This window comes from Bufo gargarizans, chromosome 9 (genome assembly GCF_014858855.1).
Source record: "Bufo gargarizans isolate SCDJY-AF-19 chromosome 9, ASM1485885v1, whole genome shotgun sequence".
Taxonomy (NCBI): Eukaryota; Metazoa; Chordata; class Amphibia; order Anura; family Bufonidae; genus Bufo; species Bufo gargarizans.
The window spans coordinates 182,728,640-182,754,572 of record NC_058088.1 but is presented as its reverse complement, the minus strand read 5'-3'; the positions used below and the strand labels follow the sequence as shown (position 1 = coordinate 182,754,572).

At 46.8% G+C, this 25,933-nt stretch overlaps 1 protein-coding gene across 3 annotated transcripts in view; it reads left to right on the top strand.

Moving 5' to 3' along the window:
* The window catches only part of KCNT1 (potassium sodium-activated channel subfamily T member 1), a 192,007-nt gene that overhangs the window by 101,079 nt on the left and 64,995 nt on the right, over positions 1 to 25,933 (top strand). For all 3 annotated transcript variants that reach the window (XM_044268511.1, XM_044268510.1, XM_044268509.1), the window contains exons 2-5: positions 15,683 to 15,762; positions 22,056 to 22,155; positions 25,154 to 25,210; positions 25,359 to 25,407. In XM_044268511.1, coding sequence (XP_044124446.1) covers positions 15,683 to 15,762; positions 22,056 to 22,155; positions 25,154 to 25,210; positions 25,359 to 25,407 — 286 coding nt within the window. The remainder of the gene's footprint in view (positions 1 to 15,682; positions 15,763 to 22,055; positions 22,156 to 25,153; positions 25,211 to 25,358; positions 25,408 to 25,933) is intronic.

The window sequence follows — 25,933 nt, the reverse complement described above, 5'->3', positions numbered from 1 at the left end:
ATTATTTCAGCACTGTATAGGATTATTTCAGCACTGTATAGGAGGATTATTTCAGCACTGTATAGGAGGATTATTTCAGCACTGTGTAGGACGATTATGTCAGCACTGTGTAGGATTGTTTCAGCACTGTATAGGAGGATTATGTCAGCACTGTATAGGATTATTTCAGCACTGTATAGGAGGATTATTTCAGCACTGTGTAGGATTGTTTCAGCACTGTATAGGATTATTTCAGCACTGTATAGGAGGATTATGTCAGCACTGTATAGGAGGATTATGTCAGCACTGTATAGGAGGATTATTTCAGCACTGTATAGGAGGATTATTTCAGCACTGTGTAGGACGATTATGTCAGCACTGTGTAGGATTGTTTCAGCACTGTATAGGAGGATTATGTCAGCACTGTATAGGATTATTTCAGCACTGTATAGGAGGATTATTTCAGCACTGTGTAGGATTGTTTCAGCACTGTATAGGATTATTTCAGCACTGTATAGGAGGATTATTTGAGCACTGTATAGGAGGATTATGTCAGCACTGTGTGGTGGCGTTTACATTTACATTGCACGGCTCTGCTACATCTCAGATTGTAGAGGAAATCGTTCTGTGACTCCTATTTCTGCCGATACATGCACGTATGAAAGTACATGAGCATGTGACGTCCCCGAGACATCAGGCCGGGTTACTTAGAATTGCGGTAATTACGGTATTTCCTGGGCTCCTTTGTCATTATAACTCATTACCATCAGGCAGAATTTGTTATAATTGAGGACAGGATTATAAAACTGAATGGAGGGGGCAAGTAAAGGAGGGGAAGAGCGATTTTACATTATACCTTGTGTGCACAATTCTCATGCTGCTTCACGATTCCTGCTTGCTGTCATTGAATAGTAACCTTCATTGTTGACATTTTTAGAGGGTGGAAATCTCCCCTGGCGATGCAAACGTTGTGTTACGATATAGAGGTCTGATACCTGGACAAATTTGCATCCTCTAAAGGTAACCTAGGAAAGTTTCCATTCAATGACTGCAAGCAGAAAATCTTTTCCTCTACATTATAGATGCACCTTAGAGCACCTTCTTTGCTGCCTACCCATCCACAGACCAAGACACGGCGGAATGGAGAATTAAAGGGGCTGCACTAAATAAATATCCAGGGTCGTGGTCAAAAGTAGTAATTTGATTTCTGTCGGCTTTTGGCATCCGTGTCGTGGGCGGCTGAGGAGCGGCGTCCGCTCTCCTATGCGTCCCCCTCGTTATACTGTGTGCTCTCGTTTCTCGGCAGCCGTTATCTGTAATGCAGCCAAGTCTTAATCGCCTTTTAATTTACCGCTTCCAGCATAGGAAATTACTATATACCTGACGGGTCACAGTCCCCGACGCGTTCTTCAGAGACCTCCCCGGGGAAAACGATGACTAATTAATTATATCGGGCAATTTACAAATAAACTTCAAATGGATCAATTTATGCAGGCAGTCAGCAAGCAGCGGAAGAAATCTGCCCATTCCAGAAGGAGTCAGTGGGCAGCCATGGTCACTTTATCAGAGGACAGGCAGGCCATAGACGCAGGTGCACACATGCACTGTCCGGCCAGAAGAGGTTCCCCCATAACATTGCCACCCAGAGTCAGGTCTCCCATCACATTGCTAGCCATAGGTGTTCTCCTTCATAGTACTGGCAGTCAGGTCCCTATAACACTGTCGGCCGTAGTCTCTTCCTCCGTAGCACTGTCGGCCGTAGTCTCTTCCTCCGTAGCACTGTCGGCCGTAGTCTCTTCCTCCGTAGCACTGTCGGCCGTAGTCTCTTCCTCCGTAGCACTGTCGGCCGTAGTCTCTTCCTCCGTAGCACTGTCGGCCGTAGTCTCTTCCTCCGTAGCACTGTCGGCCGTAGTCTCTTCCTCCGTAGCACTGTCGGCCGTAGTCTCTTCCTCCATAACACTGTCGGCCGTAGTCTCATCCTCCATAACACTGTCGGCCGTAGTCTCTTCCTCCATAACACTGTCGGCCGTAGTCTCTTCCTCCATAACACTGTCGGCCGTAGTCTCTTCCTCCATAACACTGTCGGCCGTAGTCTCTTCCTCCATAACACTGTCGGCCGTAGTCTCTTCCTCCATAACACTGTCGGCCGTAGTCTCTTCCTCCATAACACTGTCGGCCGTAGTCTCTTCCTCCATAACACTGTCGGCCGTAGTCTCTTCCTCCATAACACTGTCGGCCGTAGTCTCTTCCTCCATAACACTGTCGGCCGTAGTCTCTTCCTCCATAACACTGTCGGCCGTAGTCTCTTCCTCCATAACACTGTCGGCCGTAGTCTCTTCCTCCATAACACTGTCGGCCGTAGTCTCTTCCTCCATAACACTGTCGGCCGTAGTCTCTTCCTCCATAACACTGTCGGCCGTAGTCTCTTCCTCCATAACACTGTCGGCCGTAGTCTCTTCCTCCATAACACTGTCGGCCGTAGTCTCTTCCTCCATAACACTGTCGGCCGTAGTCTCTTCCTCCATAACACTGTCGGCCGTAGTCTCTTCCTCCATAACACTGTCGGCCGTAGTCTCTTCCTCCATAACACTGTCGGCCGTAGTCTCTTCCTCCATAACACTGTCGGCCGTAGTCTCTTCCTCCATAACACTATCATAGTGAGTCATTTACTAAAGACTAATGTCTTAGTAAAAACACTGCCAGAATAAGATGCGACCAATTTATGCTTCCCGTTCAATACGGCCCCTAATAGAACAGTCCTATGTTGTCCGTAATACGGACAATAATAGGACTTTTTTTGTGCAACGGCCATATGGACACAGAATGCACACAGAGTAATTTCCGTTTTTTTGCGGCCCCATTGAAGTGAATGGTTCCACATATGGACAAAAAATATGTTCGTGTGCATGAGCCCTAAAACGCACACCCCCTTCTGCCAAGTCCTGGCCACCATTTTTAGGAAGTGGTTTGCTATGTCTGTCCATTCTTTGGATACATCAATAACCGTTTTCTGCCGGGAGGATTGCGTGACACGTCAGCCAGCCCTCTGAAGAAAATGGCGCATTTATCTCCCTTCTGATTGATAGGACGCCGCCATGTGTTATCTCACTGGTGACACTATGCATTGATCGGTTTGTATTGTAGTTGCAGGAAACATTTTTCTCTGTCCCCCCGGAGGATCAAAGCCGAATGCCACAAACTTCATCTGCCTTTTTATATGGTGATTATGGTCGCGGTGCACGGGAAGGACCTCGCTGCTCAATCAGCACCATCAGGGGAGCTTCAAGGGCATCTGTCAGCAGTTTTGTACCTAGGACACTGGCCTGTTATATGTGCGCTTGGCAGCTGAAGACATCTGTGTTGGTCCCATATTCATATGTGTCCGCACTGATGAGAAAAATTATGTTTTATTATATGCAAATTACCCTCTAGGAGCAACGGGGGCGTCACCATTACACCTAGAGGCTCTGCTCTCTCTGCAACTGCCGCATCTTCTCCATTTTGATAGACAGGGCCAGGCAGGTGTGATCACATTTACACTGCCTGGTCCTGTCAATCAAAGTGCAGAGGGGGCGGCGGCAGTTGCAGAAAGAGCAGAGCCTCTAGGTGTAATGGTAACGCCCCCGTTGCTCCTAGAGGCTAATTTGCATATAATAAAACATAATTTTTCTCATCAGTGCGGACACATATGAACATGGGACCAACACAGATGCCTTCAGCTGCCAAACGCACATGTAACAGGTCAGCCAGTGTCATAGAAACAAAACTGCTGACAGATGCCCCTTAAAGGGGTAGTAGTTGGGGTAAAACATGACTATTTCTTACATCTGTCCAAAGGTTGTATAGGTTATTGCAACTCAGCCTCATTCGCTTCAATGGAGCTAAGCTGTAGTACCAGCCACTATCCATAGACAGGGGTGGCGCTGTGTCAAAGAATCAGCCATGTTTTTCTAATCCTGCACTAGGTGATTCCTTGTTTAGAAAAATGTATATTATTGAGTTATATAAGCTGGGATTATGATCAGTCCTCTAAATAATGGAGGCTGTGGGACTCACTACAGCGCTCAAAATACTTTGCCGCTTCTTAGGACTAGATGAGAAAGCTGCGCCCCTGCCAAAATACTTCTAATGGATCTTCCATGCTGCCTTTTTACCGGAATAGATAATTGGACAGAATCAATACTTTGCCTTTAAGTGCAGCTCCAAGCAAAAGGCAGCAAGCAGCACCCTCCTATAAATGCAGCGTTATCCCAGAAACTCACCAGTGACCATCACTGCCATCTGTGTCCTTTCTACAGATGCTTTACAGTGGAAGGAGCCTGCAAACAGCATCCCATATCTCAGCTTACAGGACCCTTGTGAGGGCTGCAATATAGAATAGCAGAGACAGAGCTAAATGGGGGGAAAAAAACAAAAAACTGGCTGCCTGCAGCCGCCACTAGGGGGAGCTGACGGCCTTATTATGGAGTTTTCTCATTTCTCTGTCCCGCTCACTGCTCTGTTCTATCCTTTAACTGCCAGTAGCTGCAGCAGCAAGGGCACCCCCCTCCCTGCCTCCCGGAGCAATGAATAGGGGAGATCTCTGGATCCCTGTGAGGTGCAGGACTGGTTATGCATAGGATGACCCCCTTAAGTAGGGAGAGATCTACTTATGTTCATGAGTGTGGGCCATAGCTCTCTGTAATAAGAGACCCTGTCCGGAATTCATTCTGCCTGTAGGTAGCATTAAACTGTCGACGCGTTCCCTTTAACTCTTGGCTGGGGCTTTGGTGCTTTGTATCAGGTAAAAATGTTGCTCCGACCATTGTAAAGATATTAAGAAAGGGATCGTCAAGGGGTGCAAGACCTAAAAACAACACAGGGTTGCAGGGCGTGCATTCGCTGTCAGATGACGAGCTGCAGAATGCCACGTGACTGGCTGCCCGGTATACAGCTGTCGTCGGTGAATGCGAACACAGTCCCAGAGACCATCCTCCAGCTGCAGGATTTATTATTTATTTTTTATTTTTTGGGATTTCTATTGCCGTTTCTGCAAGCGCTCTGCTTGACGATGGGGAATATGTAAGTCTATATGACGGTGTGAAGGGTCTCCCGTAAAATCTCCCACCATTGTCCTCTCCAAAGTGAGGAAGCCAAGGTTGATGCGTTGTTTGCAGGGCCCGTTCACTAGGGTTGTCCATGTGAAGGGGCCACTACTATATTTTTAGTATTTGCTGCATGTCAATCTGCAGGGAAAAGCTCCACTAGATGAGGATGCTGCAGAATGAGTGGAGATATATATATATACTGTATTTTTTTGTGATTTATTATTTTATGTCCTCTTTACAGGGTCAAAGCTCACTTTTTCTCATACATTTTCTCCAAATCCTCTGCATTGACATAAATAATAAAATTCAGTCAGGTTGCAGCCACCACTAGAGGGAGCTTACTGCATACAGATTCATTATTAAGGTCTATGTATAATCAGTATGCAGTAAGCTCCCCCTAGTGGTGGCTGCCGGCAACAAGAGTGGTACAATAAGTCTATGCAGGTGTTTTGGAGTTCTGTCTGCTTTGTATGTAGGACAGGTCAGGAGTCCATTACCTAATTCCCAGAAGAAGAGCCCTCCAACCTCACAACCATAAATATAACTCCACCTTCACCTTATGATTTGGTGTTTGTTTTAAAGGAGTATTCCGGTTATGTTAACTTACCCCTATCCACAGTATAGAGGATAACTATTAGTTCGGTGGTGACCCTACCGCAGGGGGTCCTACCTCTAGGACCCCGACTGGCAGAGTACAGCACTCCTCTATCCCCAGAACTCCCATCGAAGTGAATAGAGCAGCTGTGCGCATGCCCAACCGCACACCCCATTTATTTCAAGGGGCATCACAGGGTCCCTATTCGTGTGATCTAATAGTTATCCCCTAGTCTGTGAATAGGTGATAACTTTCTATAACCGGCATACCCCTTTAAGGTAAAGGGGTTGTTCCATGACAGACAATGGAAGCATATCGCTAGGATATGCCCCCTTTGACTTAAAGGTGCGGGTCCCACCGCTGGGACCCGCACTTATATCGAGAACGGAGCCCCAAAAGTAAAGGAGGGCGCACTGCGCATGCGCAGCTGCCCTCATTTAATTTTCTATGGGGCTCGCCTATTTGCGTCTAGCCTATAGAAGTGAATGGGAGCGGTGGCCGGTCATGCACGGTACGCTTTCATTCACTTCTATGGGGAGACGGCTTAATGGTGGCTGGATTGGAGTCCTCCAGCCACCACCTTGCAGGGCTCTGTTCTCGATATAGGTGCGGGTCTAGTCTAGTGATATGCCCCCATTGTCTATAATGAGACAACCCCTTTAATGGTTTTAGGATTAGAGCCCTATTTTTCTGACACAGAGCTCCAAATCCTCTGCATAGACACAAATCATAAAATTCTTCAGCCACCACTAGAGGGAGCTTTCTTCATACAGATTTATTAGTCAGTTCTATGTATAATCCGTACTCAGTAAGCTCCCCCTAGTGGTGGCTGCAGGCAGCAAGAATTTTATCATATCGCAGGGGATTTGGTTCTCTGTATCAGAAAAATAGAGTTCTGTCTGCTTTTATAGGTAAGACAGGTCAGAAGTCTAATCCCCAGAAGAGCTCTACAACCGTGATCTCCCAACATGACAACACCCTTACAGAAATACCATTGATTTCAATGGCACCCCTCTGGTCAGAATGTATTGAGGCGGCACGGGGTTGGGTAATATGACTATAGATGGCTGCTGGTTTCCGAGGTGATCATAGAAATCCGAGAAGATTTCTATGGATTCTGTAGATTTTCCTTACCCAAGACGAGCTCAGTCTGAGAATTGCTGAGGCCGTTCTTCCCAGAGCTGCCGCTGCATTATTCCCAGAGTCACAAATGACTCCTGACGTGTCCTGTCACCCCGCATCACGTCTGTGTAGTTACTCCCCATACACAATGCTATATTCCTAGAAAACCGCTGCTCTCCGGAGCGCCTTTTACAGGAGTTATAATATGGCTATAATGCTGTGCCACGAGATATCTGGCCCCGTAGCAAAAATCATAATGGGCCCCACTTCCTATTCATCAGCCATACGAGGCACACCACTATAGACCCCATGCTGATGGAGAACCTGTCTTAGGCTACTTTCACACTAGCGTTAATATTTTACGGTACTGAGATCCGTCATAGGGTCTCAATACTTGAAAAAAACGCTTCCGTTTTGTCCCCATTCATTGTCAATAGGGAAAAAACGTAACTGAACAGAACGGAACGCTCTAAAATGCATTCCGTTCTGTTCTCATACCAGAGAACAAACCGCAGCATGCTGAGATGCGGAGCAAGACGAATCCGTCATGACCCACAATGCCAGTCAATGGGATCCGTTTTCTCTGACGCAATCTGACATGTTTAAGTTACTGGTTAATTTCTCAGGGCCTCAATAGCCCCATTAACCCCCCGATGTTCATACTTAACTCAAGTAAAAATACGCAGAGACCAAAGTCGGATTAATCGGCCACAGCAGCCGTTTTTATTAATAAAATAAATGCATAACCTAACAATTTAACCCTGACAAGGGAGGTCCTAGAAGCCCCAAAGCTTAAGATCTATAAAAACCAACATGGCAATTCCATCTTGCCTCCAGCCGTAGAACACCAGCTCGAAGATACCAACTGATGGACGCCTCTCCGAACCAACCAAGTGGCCAACTATGAGCGTCCAGCCCCTCCGTTGAGGACCTCCCGTTCTCCAGTACGATCCCATACCACCAGCTTTGAGGACCTCCCACCGCCAACAACGCGCAACTTGAAACCCTAACTTCCCTCAAGCTTGCACGTTCCACCACAACCGTAAAGCCCTCTCATTCCCACCCTGCAGACCCAGGGACCACAAATCGATACCTACTGCATTGAGGTGCACCGCACCCCGTCAGACCTCCAAAAACCGCCAATACCTGACTCCAGTTCGGAATGCCTGGCCCCCACAGCCCCATTCCTGGCCATGAACTTCCCAATGGCCCTATTCAACGTAATCCTCGCCTTATTAAGGCACTCCACTGACCGAGCCTCCCGCTACTTCCTACGAGGCAATATATCATAGCCGAGAATAAAGCCCACAAACGCGACGCCCCTCTCAAACCCCAGTTGGCGCCCGTGTGGCCGCGGATACGCCCTCAGAGCCCGCCAAACTATGAACGAGTGCCCGAGAATCCAAATCAATGCAGAATCCCCTGAAAAACAACAAACAAAAAATAGGGCCATGTTTAAACAAAAAAACGCCACAGTACCATTACCACCCCCCTAACCTAACATAGGACCTGAAACGGACTGATTCCCACCTACCAATTTTTTTAATTACATAGTCACTCGTCCCTAACCTAGCTGCCTCCGTTGTAGCACCGATCCTGAATGAATGACCTGTAAAATCACCCTTGTCCATTCCAAAACCTCGTAAACCCTTCCTAAAAACCACAACAAACTGGAAGCGTGACAAGAATGACCCATCTTCATGTCTAGGAGGAGAGCCGCAAACAAAACTTGTTCCAACCCTGTATTCTTGTGAACACCTAACCGGATATAACAAGCACCCCGGCACAGCAAACAAACAAATACTGCACCCTTTCCCCTCCCTATCTGTTTTAGATACCCGAATCCGTACAACAACCCTGTCCTGATAAAGGTCCACATCCTCCCCATACAAACCACCCACGCACTGTACACTTTTGCACGCTAACTCACCCAAGCGAAGCGCCCCGAAAAAGGCCAAAGAAAACGCTAACCTAAACAACCGCACCTCACTCCATGACCGACACACTAAACCCACCTGCAAACCAATCTGTAACAAGAAGGCAAATCAAACTGGTCTCCTTCTATCCTCCGCTCGCCTCCCCCTTCTCCAACCTCTCAAAACTTGCCACACCAAAAAGGTTTTCGTAACATCTGTAAAAACCCTGTAACTTAATACCGAAAGCCAATTCCGCCATAAGCTGCGCTACCGATCAACCTTTTTCCCTTGCATGACCCAAAAATAGCAACAACGGCACTTCCCCCTCATCCACACGCACCTCCAATTCTTCACACCACCGTTCCCAATTACGCCATGCCTTACCGTAAGCCGTCCATGTACCCGCACTCAATGATTCCCGCAAAAGGCCCTCTACTGTACCTGCAAGAGCTCCCACAGGGACTCCGGACACCCCAACCCTTCTGTATCTGCTTCTGGGTCCAGCTGCCGAACTCTGGTTCGGTTCCATGTGGTACCTTGGAGTTCGGGAAGTGTTTTTTTACAGTACAAATTAATTTATGAAGTTATTGCGCAAGCAATAATTTTGGCTCATCTGAGCCAATACATTCTAATACTGTACAAAGCTCCTGCTCCGTACAGTATTAGAACAAAGTTTTATGCAACTTCGACTTCGGATGATTCGCTCATCCCTACCCAAAACCAATGCTTTGCCATTAAAATGCCTTCAAAACCCTGCCCAAACTGCTAGATCAGATCACCCTTCAATTCCTACCCTTACCTAATAAAATGATGGGGAGCAACCACACCCGCCGTAGCGGTCGCCAACCTCCGACAAAAACTATGACCCAACGGAATAATCCGACATGGGAAATTCTACTTCCTCAAAAGAGATTGCAAGTCCCGCAAGCAAATTTTAGGTGACTCCACCGCTTTGTCTACCGCTTCCCGCACCTTGTCACCCGGAAGCCTGCATTCCATTTTAACTGTATTTATAACTATTCCCCCAAAAACTAAATTCCATCATAGGACCCACTGTCTTTCCTTTCCCTAATGGCACCCCAAGCGACGCAAAAATTGGCTGCAACGTCGTCAACAACAACAATGAACGTGAATCTGCCGGACCTAAACAGAGAAAATCATCCAAGTAATGGATGGACGAACAGCAAGCCACGTCCGCCACTACCCATTCCAGAAAGGAACTAAACACTTCAAAATATGCGCACGGCAAACGCCGGTCTACAAATCGGCAAACGCCGGTCTACAAAAAAAAACTATCACAAAAACAACCTAACAAATGTAAACTATCTGGGTTAACTGGTAACAGACAAAAAGCCGCCTCGATGTCCGTTTTTGCCAATAAGGTCCCCGGTCCCAATTTTCTAACCCAAGCCACAGCTGCATCAAATGAAGTATAGACAACTGAGCAAAGATCAGGATCTATGCCATCATTGACCGATGCCCCTTTTGGAAAAGATAAATGGTGAATGAGCTGAAACGTATTGGTCTCTTTCTTCGGAACCACCCCCAATGGTGAAACCCGTAAATTACCCAATGGTGGTTCCAAAAAAGAACCATCCATCCGACCCAATGAAACTCCCTTAGCCAATTTTTCGGACACCACCTCCGGGTGCTCTAACGGCGAGCACAATTTTTTTTTTCGGACACCAACTACTGGCAACGGGGTCGACTGAATACTAAAACCCCACGTGAATCCTCTTTTTAGTAACTCGGCCGCTTCTTGATTAGGATATCTATTTAGATACTGCACCATCCTTTCCACCCGCACTGGAGTCAGACCCTTTTACAGCAGTCTCAACCCCCTTTTGTCTGCTACCCTTGAACCATCGATTGGCCCCATGATTTCCCTCACATGACCAGCACTCTTGCTTAAATTTGCATTTTGCCCCGAACTTGCAGCTGCCTTCATTAAAAAGGAAGCACAAACCCTTGACAGATGCCGCTGCAAGACTGACCTGACCCTTCTGGTTCCCCCCCGAAAGGACTGGCCAGGCCTCACTGGTGCCGTTACTCTCAACCATAACCCAATGTCCTTACGGTGCCACCGCCTTCCTTTGTCTAAATTGCTCATCATAACGGAGCCAACCTGAACCCCCATAAACTCTGTAATCCTCCCCCATCGCATCTAAATAGCAGAAAAGAGCCGAACAATATTCGGGCGTCTCTTCCCCAATCACACCCGCTAAAATGGCGAATGCCTGCAGCCAGTTTGAAAAAGTGCGCGGGATCAAACGATACCGGCCCTTTTCCCCCTCCTTTTTTCCCCTTATCCTTTATATTCCTATCTAAATTAAAAGGCTCTAAGGGGAGAAGAGGAAAAATATCAACATACTCCTCTTTCCAAATACTCTCACGTACCTCTTGCTTCAAATGCGCACCTAACGGGCCTTCAGAGCAAACGTACGCCTCCCCTTTTGCCGCATCGTCCACCCTGGGCCTGTCGTCCTCCCCGCCAGCCTGAGTCTGTACCGATACTAAACCCCCAGCCCTAGATGCCGAACACCCTGCCGCCCCACTGACCCCTGTGCCAAAACGCCAAGCATGTAGCGGAGATGCACTCGTCGCCCCTACCCCAGAACCCAAACCCACCAGGCTACATAGCAATTGCCCAAGATCCCCAACTAGTTCCTTTTGATACCCGCCACCCCCTGGAAAGTTAACTAGCAAAATAAATGACCCCAGATTCTGCTCCCGTGCCCGCGCTTCTTGCTGCTGAGGATGGGGGACTGGCCGCCCCACCCTGAACTGGGTCCCACTGAACGGATGGATTCCTCCCACGCCGGGAGGACCTTTAAAGAAGCCTGCCTGCTGTCCCCCCTTTGTGAAGGATCCCCGGAGGGGCTCCTTACCCAGTGCCGATCCCTGGGGGTCTCCTCTGGGCAGAGGCGCATCGGTGGACGTACCAGCCACGGCCGTCTTGCACATGGCTGCGGGCTCGCTGTACCCGCCGCCTCCCCCTGCAGCAGGCCTGCCACCCGCTCCTTTAACCATTCCGGTCCCCGGGCCTCTGCTGCCGCCCGAAGTTGCCGTAACACATCCTCCACTGCCTGCATCCTACTTCTGTATGGTAAGCCTGCAGCTTGTGATCTACACTATGTAAAATGGCGCCCGAGCCCCCTCCTTCTCCCCCATATAAAATATAAACCCCACCCCTGGCTGACCCCCCCCCCCCCAACTGACCATTAACCCCTATCTGGCCAGCCCTTCGCCCAAAACTAAACAGGTCGGCCTCCCCTCAGCCTAAAGCCCCATTCCGGCCTCACTAAATGGAAAACGGATCCGTCCCCCATTGACTTTCAATGGAGTTCATGACGGATCCGTCTTGGGTATGTTAAAGATAATAAAATCGGATCCGTTCATAATGGATGCAAATGGTTGAATTTTCAGTAACTGAAGCGTTTTTGCTGAACTCTGCCGGATCCAGCAAAAATGCTAGAGTGAAAGTAGCCTTAGTTGCTTTTAGGGCTTTTTGCTTTTCGGAGGTCGCAGTCACGGCGAACATCTGAGTCTCTCTGTGACCTGCTTAATTTCTGTGTTTGCCCTGCTACCATCTGATACTTGTCTCACAACCAATATCGCTGTGTAGTCGAACCCTTACTGCTTGCCTGACACGGTCATAGTAACTACCTGCAGCCACCACTAGAGGGTGTTGACTGCATTCAGTCCTATACAGCTCCCATTAATACACATGCAGTTAGTGCCCCCTAGTGGTGGCCGCTTGCAGCCTGAATTATATAATTTGTCAGGTCAGAGAAACACAGAATTCATTTTATTAATTTACATTAAGAAATCAGGGCAGTAGACATAGTTTGGGAGGGGTATGGGGGTCTTTTGAGGCAGAAGATCACTTGCTGAGGACCCATGAGTGTAAGAAGGGCTGGGTTTCTCCTTTCTGTAAGACGTCTCATGGTAAAGGGTGACTGCTCTCTATTTCCTTCACTTATCCCGTATGAATGATGCCTCCACCATATTGTTATAGTTCAGCCTATTTTATTATGTTATCATCTGAAATGGAGCGAAGCATCAGAAGCGTCTATAAAAAGTCATACGGGATAATAAACAGGAAAACAGACATAATAAAAGCAGGTCCCTCTACTGGACGTGGACCCAGCGGGTATGAAATGGTCTCTGTATAATGTATGCAGTGTAAGTGTGTCACGGTCCCTCAGATGACTGATGTCAGGAGATCAAGGAGACTGGCTGAGCGTGGAGGAATCTAACAGCCTCCTTGATTTCTCTTGATTCAGTGTTTATAGGGTTAATGACCACTTCCCTTGTCTCAGCTGTTGCTCAGTGGTCATCACTTCTATCCTTTATAGGCTGACTCCACCCTTCTGACTATGCTGTAGATTGCTTCATTTGGTTTTGGAAAGAGCTGGAGTGTGGTTCTCCCTGAGTTCCTGCTCATCCTTCTACAACAGAAGCTAAGTGTCTCGCTTGTTTGTATTTTGTCTTTTCCCCTTAGTTGTGGTTACTAGGCCTCAGGGAGACACTTGTTCCTTCATTTTGGAAGGAACGGTTTGTCTCAGCCCTGCCAATATCTTTAGGGCTCCTCAGGGTCTCCAGGGCTTCCAGGTTCCTGTGTATGGGCATTTCTACCTTCAAGCGGTTAGGAGTCAGGGCCAGGAGTAGGGCTTTTTAGGTTGTGACCCTTTCCCTTCCCTAGCGTTGAGGCCTAATGGCTTTTCCTTTCCCCCCTGGTTGTCGGTGTGGTGTTTACTCCTTTACCTCATTTGTGACAGTGAGCCTTAAAGGGGCTGTCCAGGCTTTTTTTTTTTTTCCATTTCCGCCCGGTAACTGTGATCAGATCTATACTTGCCTGCTCTCTGCTGCTCCTCTCCTGTTCCGTGGCTCCCAGGCAGGCTTCACTAGACTTCTGGTCGCCGTCTGTCAACTCCTGCACGGACCAGGTCTTATGCGCTGCTGCTGCTAGTGACTGGCCTCAGTGGTGACGTGATGTGTAGATACATGGCTATTGGGCCTAGGATGGAGGATTTGCCTATTTTGTAACCCAAGAGGCCGTGGCCTATGTTTTGTTAGGGAGTAGTGGGTTAAGGTATGGCCTCTTTAATTTCCCAGGGGTGGGATCGTGGGTAAGGATAGGCTATTTAGAGGGAGCACACCCCACCCCGCTTCTACTTTCCTCCTCTCCCTTTTGATGATTTTGGAAATCTATGGTTATATTTTGGCAGTTTTTTGTATGTTTGGTATGTTTTTTTTGTTACTTTGATTTTGACCACTTATGCAAAGTTTTGTTAATTTGGATAATCTATGACCGACCACAAGTCACCCCACAAATACAGTCGATTGGAGGGAGTGACTGATGGGTCTGCAGCCGCATGGATACAATAATGGTTGGTTAATTGGATGGATCGGTGAGTGGATGGTATGGTTGTTTGCAGTGGTGTACTTACCATAGAAGCAGACCACATGACTGCTATCGGCGGGGGCGGACTGGGAACTTAAAGTGGCCCTGAAAAAAATACTAAAAGTGGCCCCGTTTTGTAGTCAGGTCCAAATTGATGGAAGGCCGGGCCAATAATACCATATTGTGGCACATTATACCGCCCCAACAGAGCCAAATACCACAGTCCATCACAAAATACATCCCCAAAAACTTCCACTGACCGACTGTGAGGAGAGCTCATGTGGCCCCCTGTACATCGGCCCACCAGGAAATTTTCCTTTAAGGAAATCCGCCCTGGATGGGGTCCGGTGCTGAACTCCCTCTCCTGCTTCCTGACATTAAAGGGAACCTGTCACCCAAAAATCGCCTATTAAGCTGTTTACAGTACCTTATAGTGCTGTATAGTCGTTTCCTGATGCACTTTTTGTTAGTTTTGCAGCATGTATGCTCAGTCAGAAATCGATGTTATATTCAGCTGCTGCCCCGTGCTTCAAGTCAGGCTTGAAGTCACGGGGGCAGCGGCCTCGGCGTCTTACATGGCCCTCTCCCCGCCCCCTGCCTCTGTGACTGACAGCCGAAATCCGATTCCGGGACCGCGCTCAACGGCCGCATGCGCAGTAAAGGGCGGCAGGAGCGCGGTCCCGGCTGCCGCGCGTACTACGCGCCGTCTTACTTTCGCCGCACTGCGCATGCGCCCGACATCCTGTATCAAACGCGCCCGCGCCCGGCATCTGGGCGCGGGCACGTTTGATACAGGATGTCGGGCGCATGCGCAGTGCGGCGAAAGTAAGACGGCGCGTAGTACGCGCGGCAGCCGGGACCGCGCTCCTGCCGCCCTTTACTGCGCATGCGGCCGTTGAGCGCGGTCCCGGAATCGGATTTCGGCTGTCAGTCACAGAGGCAGGGGGCGGGGAGAGGGCCATGTAAGACGCCGAGGCCGCTGCCCCCGTGACTTCAAGCCTGACTTGAAGCACGGGGCAGCAGCTGAATATAACATCGATTTCTGACTGAGCATACATGCTGCAAAACTAACAAAAAGTGCATCAGGAAACGACTATACAGCACTATAAGGTACTGTAAACAGCTTAATAGGCGATTTTTGGGTGACAGGTTCCCTTTAATCCACAACATATTCCTGGAGTCGCCACTGGGGGGAGCTCAGTGCATAGGGATTTTTCCTGCTGTCATTGAGTTCAATGGTGACTGTATAAATTCCTATGTACTAAGGGGGGGGGGGGTATATACTAATTGTCTGGTATAAATACATTAAGATCCTTTTTTATCCAACATGAAATTAGGGTAAGATTTTTTTTTCTTTTCTTTTTTTTATCAAACCATTCCTCCAAATGGTAAACTTATTGGAAATCTCCTGGAGGAAAGGGATCCTGACTATTTTGCTACGGGGCCCTCTGAGATCTGTCTATGCCCCCTGGTTGTTTGAGTGAATGGAGCGATGGCGGGATTTCTTTCCATATAACCTGCTGGGCACCTTGTGTTCTCATAGCCTCCTCATCTCATGTCTTCTTCTCTCTTACAGAGTACAAGTCGAATTTTATGTCAATGAAAACACCTTCAAGGAAAGACTCAAGCTCTTCTTCATCAAGAACCAAAGATCAAGTGAGTTTTCTTGGTTTCTTATTAGTATTGGGATGTTAGGAGCAGAGAAGCTAGAAATTCCCACCACATCATTTACACCGCGAGCTATAAGAACCTTACATGCTCTGGTTGGGATGTGATTGGAGGACGGGGAAGCTGACAACCTCTCGTAAAGGGCTTTTCTGACCCTCAAGCTAATATTATTTAAAGGTGATGTCCAGGATTTTCCTATTGATGGCTTATCCTCAAGATAGGTCATCAGTATGAGACCAGCAGTGAGCTCTGCGGCTTCCTAGACTGATCAGCTACAGAGCCGGGAGTCGGACAACTGCTGATCTTATATTGATGATCTATCCTGAGGATAGGCCGTCTGTGTGAAAATCCTGAAGAACCCCTTTAATGTAATGTGTAATGTAATCTCATATCTATCTCCTAATCTATTATTTATCCATCTCTATTATGTATCTATAATCTCTATATAATTTTATTTTCAATATTTATTTGTAGTAATTTGAGGGTTTATTCCTGCCGCTATATTTTCACACATAATGTCACGGCCTAGAATGGGTTAAGGAGCTGCACCAGGATTCCCGTTGTGGTTTAGTGCCTGGTGTATGGGATGGACGTATAGTGCTCTACTGCCATCTACTGGTGGCAAAGACTTAATGCAGCAACATCCACATTTGTCCAGTAACTAGTATGATGTACGGGCGTACTTGGCCCTCGCTGTGGAGGTTTACATAAAATGAGAGCCCACACCATAAGCTGCTATAAACATTATAGTATTATACTGGTATATTAATTATAATGGCTGTGTATGAAATAAGAGAAAGAAAGATGGTAATATTTTATTAGCAGTAGTATTTTTATCTATTTTCTGCACTTATATAGCGCTACTATGTTAGCATCACACTGTCCCCAATGGGGCTCACAATCTAAGGTCCCTATCAGTATGTGTTTGGAGTGTGGGAGGAAACCGGAGAACCCGGAGGAAACCCACGCAAACACGGGGAGAACCTACAAACTCCAGGCAGATGTTGTCCTTGGTCGGATTCAAACTATTCGGATTATTATACCATTATTTAGTATTTTATTTCCTGCGATTTTCTTACAATTGAAGTTGTTTCCATGATATTAATAATTTTATTTTCCCTTCATTTGAGCAAAAAAAAAAGTGTAATTTCATTACCATTGATTACATACAGCCAAACTCTGGATGAGAGCATACATGTTTATATGAGCACCTCGATCACTTTGGAAATGCAGTTTATTACTGGATGGTCTATTTGTGGTGTGTGTGTGTGTGTGTATGTGTATATGTGTGTGTGTGTGTGTATATATATATATATATATATATATATATATATATATATATATATATATATTCTAATAATATTATATTTTTTAGAATTTATTATAATATACAGTATATAGCGTGTGGATAGATGGATACATTTTATAGTAATTTTGCCTTCTCTAACATTGGAATGCTTATGAATATATTCAACTAATTCCTAAAGTAGATTAAAAAAATAATAATAATCTAAAAGAAAATTCATTTTAGTTTCACATTTTTGATTTTCATACATGTTTTATGTATTTCCTTGTAAGTCTACATGCACACGAACGTATTTTGTTTCTGTGTCCGTTCCGTGTTTTTTTTTTTTTTTCCATTCATTTTAATGGGTCAGCAAAAAATGCGGACAGCACACAGTGTGCTGTCCGCATCAGTATGTCCGTTCCGTAGCCCTGCAAAAAAAATAGAACATGTCCTATTCTTGTCTGTTGTATGCATTGTTACAATGGATCCGCAAAAAAAACAAAAAAAAAAACGGATGGCATACGGTTGTGTGCATGTAGCCTAAAGCTGTGACTTCTCCATGAAGATTACAGAACAGGTTAATGTCTGCTCCCCTCTATGGAGTAAATCAATCCCACATAACACATTTCCTATGACGGCAATGTCGCTATTCAACCAGCGTCTTTTCTAACCTTCAATTCAAGGTAATAACGTCTCCCAACAGCGAATTACCCGGCGCTCTGAATGGCTCTAATAAGGCACAGACAGCTGCGGAAAGTGCTTTTATTGTCCTCACTCTTGTTTTCTGCGAGGTTGCAAGATTAAAATCTTCACAAGGGGGTGAAAGACAAAAAAACCGCACACGATGACCTACTTACACCTCTCCTGACAACTTTGCCGTCTTCCCTCGGCAAGAGGCAGCCTGCTGGGTCAGAGCGACGCTAGGTGGGCATTGTGGTTCCTAGATGGATGCAGACCTTTGTCTCCTCCTGCCTTGGGATTTGACTTCATTACAGACCATTCCGCTTCTGGGAAAGCTGGGTGCCCACGTGGGTCCTGAATTAATCTGCTTTGTTATGCTGGGATATGTGTAACTGAGTAACCGCTTCCTTCTCGGGCGATTTTTCCATTTTTGCGCTATCCTTTTTCACTCCCAGCCATCCCAGGGCCATAACTTTTTTTTATTTTTCCATTCAGGTAGATGTATAAGACCAAAATGGCACCATTTATTTGGGCATACAAAACTGGGGAAAAAAATCTAAATGTGGTGGAATTGGAAAAAAAAAAAAAACGCAATTCAGCCACGTTTTATCGGTTTTGTTCTTATGGCGTTTCCTGCGCAGTAATAATGACCTGTGCCCTTGATTCTCTGGGTCTTTACAATTACAGCAATACCACATGTATATAGTTCTTTTTGTGTTTTAATACTGGGGAAAAAATTTTTTTTCTTTCTTTCTTTATATTGCCATTTTCTGACCCCCATAACCTTTTTTATAGTTACACCTAAGGAGCTACCTCACGTAGCTTATTTTTTGAGGGATGATCTGTAGTGTTTGATACCATTTTGGGGTGTGCGACTATTCAGCCATTTTAACTTTTCTTTCAGTTGCGCCGTTTGCCATATGGGATTTATATTTTAATAGTACGGGCGTTTTTGGACATAGTGCTGTCCATGATTTTTTTAGATATATATATATATATTTTATTATTTTTATTTTTTTTATTTATTTTTTTTACCCTTTTTAGGTCACCCTCCTAGGTGACTATAGGAAGGAATAATTAAAGGCTGTGTACACCTTTTGGGGGCAACTTTTTTTATTATTGCATTGTAATATTTTGTTAAATTAGTCTTTATAACGAATATGGAGCCCTTTTTTCTGTACAGAGCTGAGATGCTCTAGTAGAGGGAATCCGAATTTTTTCTCTTTTCAGTCATCCAGCTACGGTAATTTGACGGGCTCCTCATCTCTGTTCTCTGACTTTATTATAACTAAATTCTTATCTTATATTAGTGTTTATGGCCTCTGAGTAAATCACAGATGAGGGTTATTAGATGACCGCTACAAAGTGAAAGTACCAATCGCACAGCTAGAAAAACAGTTAACCCTTTGTGACAGAACGGCTCAATATTTTTAATAAAGACCAATTGAAAAAAAGATTTTTAGCCGAAAATGAGTAAAATGCAATCATCATTCTTTTTTTGGGGTGTACATAGATAGCCTTTAAGTTGCTTCTGCTATAGATTTCATTGAATTGGTAAAGCAATTAAGTGCTCTATTGCTATGTTCTTATGGAGATCTGTCACCTGCAACTACTTTGTTCAGTGAGACCAGGGCTTTCGCTGACAACCACGACTCTCCCGATTGCCGCATGGGAGAACCGATCCAGCCACTGGAGCGTGCGGTCCTCGGTTTTCACCTCTCAGATTACGTTGTCAGATTTGACTACAGCATCTGAGGGGTTAAATGTCTGCAATCGGTGCTGGAGTGGCTGCCATGTTTAAAGTCTCTACCATTAATATATATAGTTGTTCGGCAGTAGGGAAAGGGTTAATAAAGCAGATTTACAGTCCAAGGTCTAGAGCAACCAACCCATAGCCAACTCCAGGATGTGTACTGAACAGGTAAAGGGGGCACCACAACTGGCCGGGCAGCTGAGACCTGTGACCATCCCAAATGTTAGCGCTGCCATTAGATTATCTACAGGGAGTGCAGAATTATTAGGCAAATGAGTATTTTGACCACATCATCCTCTTTATGCATGTTGTCTTACTCCAAGCTGTATAGGCTCGAAAGCCTACTACCAATTAAGCATATTAGGTGATGTGCATCTCTGTAATGAGAAGGGGTGTGGTCTAATGACATCAACACCCTATATCAGGTGTGCATAATTATTAGGCAACTTCCTTTCCTTTGGCAAAATGGGTCAAAAGAAGGACTTGACAGGCTCAGAAAAGTCACAAATAGTGAGATATCTTGCAGAGGGATGCAGCACTCTTAAAATTGCAAAGCTTCTGAAGCGTGATCATCGAGCAATCAAGCGTTTCATTCAAAATAGTCAACAGGGTCGCAAGAAGCGTGTGGAAAAACCAAGGCGCAAAATAACTGCCCATGAACTGAGAAAAGTCAAGCGTGCAGCTGCCAAGATGCCACTTGCCACCAGTTTGGCCATATTTCAGAGCTGCAACTTCACTGGAGTGCCCAAAAGCACAAGGTGTGCAATACTCAGAGACATGGCCAAGGTAAGAAAGGCTGAAAGACGACCACCACTGAACAAGACACACAAGCTGAAACGTCAAGACTGGGCCAAGAAATATCTCAAGACTGATTTTTCTAAGGTTTTATGGACTGATGAAATGAGAGTGAGTCTTGATGGGCCAGATGGATGGCCCGTGGCTGGATTGGTAAAGGGCAGAGAGCTCCAGTCCGACTCAGACGCCAGCAAGGTGGAGGTGGAGTACTGGTTTGGGCTGGTATCATCAAAGATGGGCTTGTGGGGCCTTTTTGGGTTGAGGATGGAGTCAAGCTCAACTCCCAGTCCTACTGCCAGTTTCTGGAAGACACCTTCTTCAAGCAGTGGTACAGGAAGAAGTCTGCAAGGTAAGAAAAACATGATTTTCATGCAGGACAATGCTCCATCACACGCGTCCAAGTACTCCACAGCGTGGCTGGCAAGAAAGGGTATAAAAGAAGAAAATCTAATGACATGGCCTCCTTGTTCACCTGATCTGAACCTCATTGAGAACCTGTGGTCCATCATCAAATGTGAGATTTACAAGGAGGTAAAACAGTCCACCTCTCTGAACAGTGTCTGGGAGGCTGTGGTTGCTGCTGCACGCAATGTTGATGGTGAACAGATCAAAACACTGACAGAATCCATGGATGGCGGCTTCTGAGTGTCCTTGCAAAGAAAGGTGGCTATATTGGTCACTGATTTGTTTTTGTTTTGTTTTTGAATGTCTGAAATGTATATTTGTGAATGTTGAGATGTTATATTGGTTTCACTGGTAAAAATAAATAATTGAAATGGGTATATATTTGTTTTTTGTTAAATTGCCTAATAATTATGCACAGTAATAGTCCCTTGCACACACAGATATCCCCCTAAAATAGCTAAAACTAAAAACAAACTAAAAACTACTTCCAAAAATATTCAGCTTTGATATTAATGAGTTTTTTGGGTTCATTGAGAACATGGTTGTTGTTCAATAATAAAATTAATCCTCAAAAATACAACTTGCCTAATAATTCTGCACTCCCTGTATGTGTAAGGCTGTTATTTGATTGCTATATGTTGGTATTGTTTGTGCGCTGTATGGCGGTATTTACATTCCTGCTTCTATGATTTTTGTCCGTGACTGGTGGAGGCACAGTATAGAATTGTTATTTAGGCATCATTACGGAAGTGTTATCTAACCAGTGTACTGTAGGGCACTGCCACTTGGGCACTATACTGTATGGCGTTACTACATAGGCACTTTTTGTAGACTGCACAAGGCACCAGCCAATATAAGGCCGAGCAGCTATGGACGTGGACCCCCAGGTACTGCAGTACCGCTGGCGAGGGTAACCCCCTTTGCAGGTTCGCCCATTAGGAAGGAGGATAGATCCACCCCCAATAGTAATCGCATTAACTTCGCTATGCCAGTATATTACAGTTGTGTTCCTGCCGGCTATCGCTCTCCATGGTGCTGAACTCTTCCAAAAGTCTAAAATTGCAGAATTGTGCAGGATGAAAAAAAAAATACATGGCTGCTTTCTTCTTAAAACAGCGCCACACCTGTCCGAAGGTGGTATACGGTATTGCAGCTCAGCCACATTCACTTCAGTTGGAAGTGAGCTGCCATACCAGCCAGAAAGCGGCCATGTTTTCCTAACCCTGGATGACCCTTTTAAAAAAGGTAAGGTAGAGGGACAAATCCCCTTCTTCTCGGGCAGGTTTACCAGTCCAGAGCGTCTTCAGATGTTCTCCAAGACTCCTCATCAATACAACATGCACTTTCTCTCTTCTGCAGGCCTCAGAATCCGTCTCTTCAATTTCTCCCTGAAGCTCCTCTCATGTCTCCTGTACATAGTGCGAGTTTTGCTGGAAGAGCCAGCTCGTGGAAGCGGATGGTGAGCCTCCCTGTCCTTGTGACCCATTATACTCTATGCACTAATGGGGGGGGCCTGTTAAGAACATGTATAGGGGATGGGGGTGTCAAGAGCTAGGGCAGCAGGCTGATTCTCTACTCCCAGGTGATGGGTAACCTAGCTGCCCCTCTGGAGATCAGTCAAAATGGACTCCAGATGTCTCCACGTGGGCCGATCATTGCCTGAAAATTAAGAATATTCACCAATTTTATTTTGAGCATCTTTGACTGGTAGAAGTTATAAAATTATAGGGGTTGTCCAGGATTAGAAAATCATGGCTGTTTTCTTCCTGTAACGGCGCTACACCTGTTTATAGGTGGTGCCTGGTATTGCAGGTCTGCTTCACCAAACTGACTGTGGTTGAGCTGCATTACCAAACACCACCTTTCAGTCTGGTGTGGCGCTGTTTTAAGAAGAAAGCAGCCATGTTTTTCTAATCCTAGACAATCCTGCTACTTGGGGGCATAAATGAGTGATGCAAGGGCAGACTGACTACTGTGAATTGGGGAAGCTACATTAGCACATGCAGCTTGGAGTTAGGCAAAACACAGAGGGTTGATGATCTGATGTGTTTGGGGGCAACTGACTGGGTAATTCATTGCAAGGGGTGGATGGATAGAGGTAGAATGAGATAAAGCGCTAGAGGGAGAGCGCTTTAGAGAGGGACAGAGCTGGGGGGGAGAGAACTAGAGGAGAGAGCTATAAAGAGGGACAGAGCTGGGGGTGAGCTAGAGGAGGAGAGAGCTATAAAGAGGGACAGAGCTGGGGGTGAGCTAGAGGAGGAGAGAGCTATAAAGAGGGACAGAGCTGGGGGTGAGCTAGAGGAGGAGAGAGCTATAAAGAGGGACAGAGCTGGGGGTGAGCTATTGAGAGGGGCAGAGCTGGGGGGAGCTAGAGGAGGAGACGGCTATAAAGAGGGACAGAGCTGGGGAGGCGCTAGGGGGAGGAAGAGAGAGCTATAAAGAGGGACAGAAGTGAAGGGGAAGAAGTAGAGGAGGAGAGAGCTACAGAGAGGGAAAGAGCTAGAGAGGGAGAATGCTGGAGAGATAGATATACAGAGAGGTAGAGAAACAGAAGCGTAAAGGGAGAGAAAACAAAAGAAAGGGTGCAAGATGAATAGAGAGCAAGTGCTAGATAGAAGAGGAGGAGACTGCTAGAGGGAGGGAGAATCGCAGAGATAGAGCAGGAAAACGCAAGAGAGGAGGGCAGAGCTAGAGGAGGAGACCCCTACAGGGAGAGGAGGGCAGAGCTAGAGGAGGAAAACGCAAGAGGGAGGGGGAAAGGTGGGCAGAGCTAGAGGAGGAGACGACTACAGGGAGAGAAGGGCAGAGCTAGAGGAGGAGACTGATACACGGAGAGGAGCGTAGAGCTAGAGGAAGGCAGAGCTAGAGCGGAGACCGCTACAGGGAGAGGAGGGCAGAGCTGGAGGACGAGACCGATACAGTGAGAGAAGGGCAGAGTTAGAGGAGGAGAATGCTGGAGAGATAGAGACTGCTACAGGGAGAGGAGTGGAGAGCTAGAGGAGGAGACCGCTACAGGGAGAAAAGCACAGAGCTAGAGGAGGAGACCGCTACAGGGAGAGGAGGGCAGAGCTAGAGGAGCAGACTGCTACAGAGAGAAGAGGGCAGAGCTAAAGGAGGAGACTGCTACAGGGAGAGGAGTGGAGAGCTAGAGGAGGAGACCGCTACAGGGAGAAAAGCACAGAGCTAGAGGAGGAGACCGCTACAGGGAGAGGAGGGCAGAGCTAGAGGAGCAGACTGCTACAGAGAGAGGAGGGCAGAGCTAAAGGAGGAGACCGCTACAGGGAGAAGAGGGCAGAGCTAGAGGAGGAGACCACTACAGGGAGAGGAGGGCAGAGCTAGAGGAGCAGACCATGACGAGGAGGAGACCGCTATAGGGAGAGGAGGGCAGAGCTAGAGGAGCAGACTGCTACAGAGAGGGGAGGGCAGAGCTAAAGGAGGAGACTGCTACAGGGAGAGGAGGGCAGAGCTGGAGGACGAGACCGATACAGTGAGAGAAGGGCAGAGTTAGAGGTGGAGAATGCTGGAGAGATAGAGACTGCTACAGGGAGAGGAGTGGAGAGCTAGAGGAGGAGACCGCTACAGGGAGAAAAGTACAGAGCTAGAGGAGGAGACCGCTACAGGGAGAGGAGGGCAGAGCTAGAGGAGCAGACTGCTACAGGGAGAAGAGGGCAGAGCTAGAGGAGGAGACCGCTACAGGGAGAGGAGGGCAGAGCTAGAGGAGCAGACTGCTACAGGGAGAAGAGGGCAGAGCTAGAGGAGGAGACCACTACAGGGAGAGGAGGGCAGAGCTAGAGGAGCAGACTGCTACAGAGAGAGGAGGGCAGAGCTAAAGGAGGAGACCGCTACAGGGAGAAGAGGGCAGAGCTAGAGGAGGAGACCACTACAGGGAGAGGAGGGCAGAGCTAGAGGAGCAGACCATGACGAGGAGGAGACCGCTATAGGGAGAGGAGGGCAGAGCTAGAGGAGCAGACTGCTACAGAGAGGGGAGGGCAGAGCTAAAGGAGGAGACTGCTACAGGGAGAGGAGGGCAGAGCTGGAGGACGAGACCGATACAGTGAGAGAAGGGCAGAGTTAGAGGTGGAGAATGCTGGAGAGATAGAGACTGCTACAGGGAGAGGAGTGGAGAGCTAGAGGAGGAGACTGCTACAGGGAGAAAAGTACAGAGCTAGAGGAGGAGACCGCTACAGGGAGAGGAGGGCAGAGCTAGAGGAGCAGACTGCTACAGGGAGAAGAGGGCAGAGCTAGAGGAGGAGACCACTACAGGGAGAGGAGGGCAGAGCTAGAGGAGCAGACCATGACGAGGAGGAGACCGCTATAGGGAGAGGAGGGCAGAGCTAGAGGAAGGGAATACTGGAAATAAAGAAGTAGGGGGGGGGGGCGGCTAGATGGAGAATGCAGTAAAGACAGATATCTGTGCTGTTGTAAAAAAATAAAATAATATATTTTATCTTTTTCAGCTCGAACTGTGAGAAGCAGAACAATGCAACCAAGTCACATACAACCAGTATTAACTGGTGAGTACTGAGAGCTCCCGTCCTGCTGTAATGGGCGATAGCACCTGTAATGACCAATCAGATTGCAGATGTCATAATCTAGTAAAATTCTATGTGCAAATCCGATTGGTCATCACAAATCACTCAAGTGTGTCCCCCTCTCTTGTAGGGAACCAATTATTTGGGTGGACAGGCAGACGCCGCTCTGGGCTATTCAGGTAAGTGACAGTAATTCTGCTTCATTGCCACATCTGACCAACACATTCTAGTCTGACAATCCTAAAGGGTTTTATGAGGCAAAAAAAAACACTTATAGGTTGTGTCTATAGGTTGTGTCTGCTATTATATCACAGCCAATGTAATGAATTTTACCAGCTACTTAAAAAAAAAAAATACTCAGCTGAGCTGATTCATATATAGTTTTGTTGGAGAAGATTTAGTAAAACTTGTATTTAATTTATTTAAATTCTTGCTCACTCTGGGCTTTGATGTCCAGGAGGCGGTCCTATCAGTGGCTGGCGTCTAGGAGGCGGTCCTGTCAGTGGCTTAAGTCCAGGAGGCGGGCCTATCAGTGACTGAAATACAAGTTTTACTTAATCTTTTCCCATAAAACTATATACCAATCTGCTCGGCTCCTCCTGCTCTATAACATGCTGCCTGCAGCCAATATGTCATGTTCAACGGGGTAGGTTCCCTTTAAGAGCGTGAAGGGGGACGCATGAAGCATTGGAAGCAATCCTAAAT